Source organism: Mytilus galloprovincialis, chromosome 10, assembly GCF_965363235.1.
Source record: "Mytilus galloprovincialis chromosome 10, xbMytGall1.hap1.1, whole genome shotgun sequence".
Taxonomy (NCBI): domain Eukaryota; kingdom Metazoa; phylum Mollusca; class Bivalvia; order Mytilida; family Mytilidae; genus Mytilus; species Mytilus galloprovincialis.
Window position 1 is genome coordinate 91,322,623 of NC_134847.1, and position 2,531 is coordinate 91,325,153.

Below are 2,531 nucleotides of genomic sequence, written 5' to 3' on the forward strand. Positions count from 1 at the left end.
ACTTGAAGTTTTTAAACATTGTAGCAAAGTGGCCTGGTAGTACACACGACGCATTTGCATTGCGCAATTCAAGGCTTTGTGAAATGTTTGAAGACGGGGACATAAGCGATGGATGGCTTCTTGGGGACAGTGGATATCCACTTCGGCCATGGCTTCTGACACCAGTCATAAACCCAACAACTAGACAGGACCAACGTTACAACGCTTGTCATATGAGAACAAGATGTGCTGTTGAAAGAAGTTTTGGTGTGTTGAAATCTCGGTTCCGATGTATCGATACCACTGCAGGAACATTGTTGTACAGCCCAGTCAGATGTTGTGACATTATTGTAGCTGTTGTTGTTTTACACAACATGTGTATTAACTATAGAATTCCGTTGCCTCCAGGAAACGATAACCCAAGAGATCAAGGAAACATTGGCGGGCAGCAATATGTTGGTAATCAAAACGACGGTGCAGTTATTCGTAATAGATTGATAAATAACAGATTCAACAATTAATAAAAACAAATCTTATCCTTTTTTATGGGTTGTTCATTGCATTTATTCTTGTATTCTGAAACATGGATGACTATCTCGCAGACATATAACCAATTAATAACATTTCATTTGGTGGTACAAAGAAATTAACTCATTGTAGTTTTAAAAGAAAGAAAAAAGATTCTTTAGGGAAACTTAAACTCACAAGTCGAAAACAAACTGCAAAAGACATGGCAAAAACGAGAAAAAAAGAAAATATCCCAAGACAAATAACAGTATACAAAACACAAAAAATAGAAAAGCAACGATTGAGCGACACAAACCAGTATAGCGATTATCATTGTATACTTCTAGTTGTTAAAGGAAATAAGGTAAATTATTTACTGAAATGATAACTATATGAGTATTGAATATCGAACTATGACAAAAAGTACATTTAATCAATATGATAGATAATAAAATTGAGAATGAGAATTGATAAAGCTATTTATCACTCGTGATCACTGGCTCGATCTGAGTTTTCGGGAATTTGCAAACTGATACCAAGTTGCGCCAAACGCAACTGTTCTTTGGCTTGTTCCAGCTGAAGGCGTTGGCGGTCAACAGATAGCTTATCTTTTTCTACGCGAAGTCTTTCCTTTTCAACTTCAAGTCTCTCTTTCAGGAGTCCCATCTTTTCTTCTTTCAGTCTCAGTGAATCCTTTTCTACCTGAAGTCTTTCCTTATCAATATTCAACCTTCCTTTCTCTATTTGAACAAGCTGCTTAGTACTACTATCTTCCATGGTTGATGCAGTGGTGATAATATTTCTGGTAGGGGTAGCTCTATTAGTAGCACCGCTGATTGATAGTTCTGAAATAGAAAGTTAAACATTAAGTTAATTCATAATGACACTCTTTTGATTCGACAAAATGCAAGAAAAGAATAAATTAAACGTTGATGGACATATTTTGGCGATTACTGTGTGTGTGCTGGTGAGTGAGTTGGTGCGCTCGTGTGTGTGTAACGTTGTGGTCTATATACACCCATATCTCTTTTTTTCGGTGGATTATCAAATAGTTGAATCCAAAACAGATGGTTATAAGATATACTTCAAATATAGAAAAGATCACAATTGATGATCACAATCAGTGGCAAATATTACAGGCATATCACGAGCGGAAAAGTGCAAAGACATGCGTGTTCAACCAATCATGTTGCCACCTCCTCCCCCCCTTTTTTCGCTCGATTTTACCCAAGAACTATAAGAAAAAAAAACAAAATACCTGATTCGTCTGCTGAAGAGTAGGGGCCTCTTCTTGAAGATGAACATGACGGCATCGACAAATCCATCGACGTTTCTGTGAAAGAGGCTGTATCTATTCCTCCGTCTATTCCATCTATAGGCGTGTCTCCAATAATTCCTAACACCTGATCTTCCATAGAGGAAATTTCTTCTGGGGGAGGACCTCCGCCTGTCTTTCTTGCCTCACGTCTATTGTGTGACACTTTCTGTTTTGCGCTGCTCATGTATGTGGTCCATTTCTTTCTAATTTCTTCAACTGATCTTTTGTGGTGGGTATTCGAAGAATTCATCTTGGTACAGATACCATCCCATGTCTTCTTCTTAATGTTATTTGTAGCAACATTTGACAGCTTGCTGAAGAGTATTCCCTTATGTTTTTCGACTTCGGCCAGCATAATTTGTATTTCAATTTCGGTGAAATTTGGAGACCTTTTCCTGCTCATGTTGATTCAGTATACGAATCGAAATCGAGTGGACCCAAGTACAAAACTAGTTTATATAGTAAAATTGCAGCACGACAATAGCCTCTAAAAAGTTTTGAGACAACCAATTTATATTAATCTTTTAAAGAATTTTATTCTCTCATTTTTTATATCAGTTTATATTATGGTTTTATAAATATATATTAAAACCTTAATTTTGTGTACTTTTCTAACAAATAACCCCCCCCCCCCCTTAAAAAATATATAAAGAAATGGTTCAAAATCTATTTGATTTCATTCACTACATATTTTTTTGAATAAATAATTAAGTTAGGATGGTCTTAG

At 36.2% G+C, this 2,531-nt stretch overlaps 1 protein-coding gene across 1 annotated transcript; it reads right to left on the reverse strand.

The window, feature by feature from the left end:
• Positions 1-966: 966 nt before the first annotated feature.
• LOC143049610 (uncharacterized) lies at positions 967-2,296 on the reverse strand. Its single transcript, XM_076223211.1, has 2 exons — positions 1,745-2,296; positions 967-1,331 (listed from the first exon to the last, which is right to left on the reverse strand). The coding sequence occupies exons 1-2, from the start codon at positions 2,205-2,207 to the stop codon at positions 970-972; spliced, it is 825 nt and encodes a 274-aa protein (XP_076079326.1). The 5' UTR covers positions 2,208-2,296; the 3' UTR covers positions 967-969.
• Between the last annotated feature and the right edge of the window lie 235 nt (positions 2,297-2,531).

Bases quoted from the DNA above. Each gene is read 5' to 3' on its own strand.
- LOC143049610 (XM_076223211.1), bottom strand. From the start codon at position 2,207: ATGAGCAGGAAAAGGTCTCCAAATTTCACCGAAATTGAAATACAAATT. The intron at 1,332-1,744 runs GTATTTTGTTTT...TTTCTATTTCAG, and splicing joins CTCTTCAGCAGACGAATCAG to AACTATCAATCAGCGGTGCT.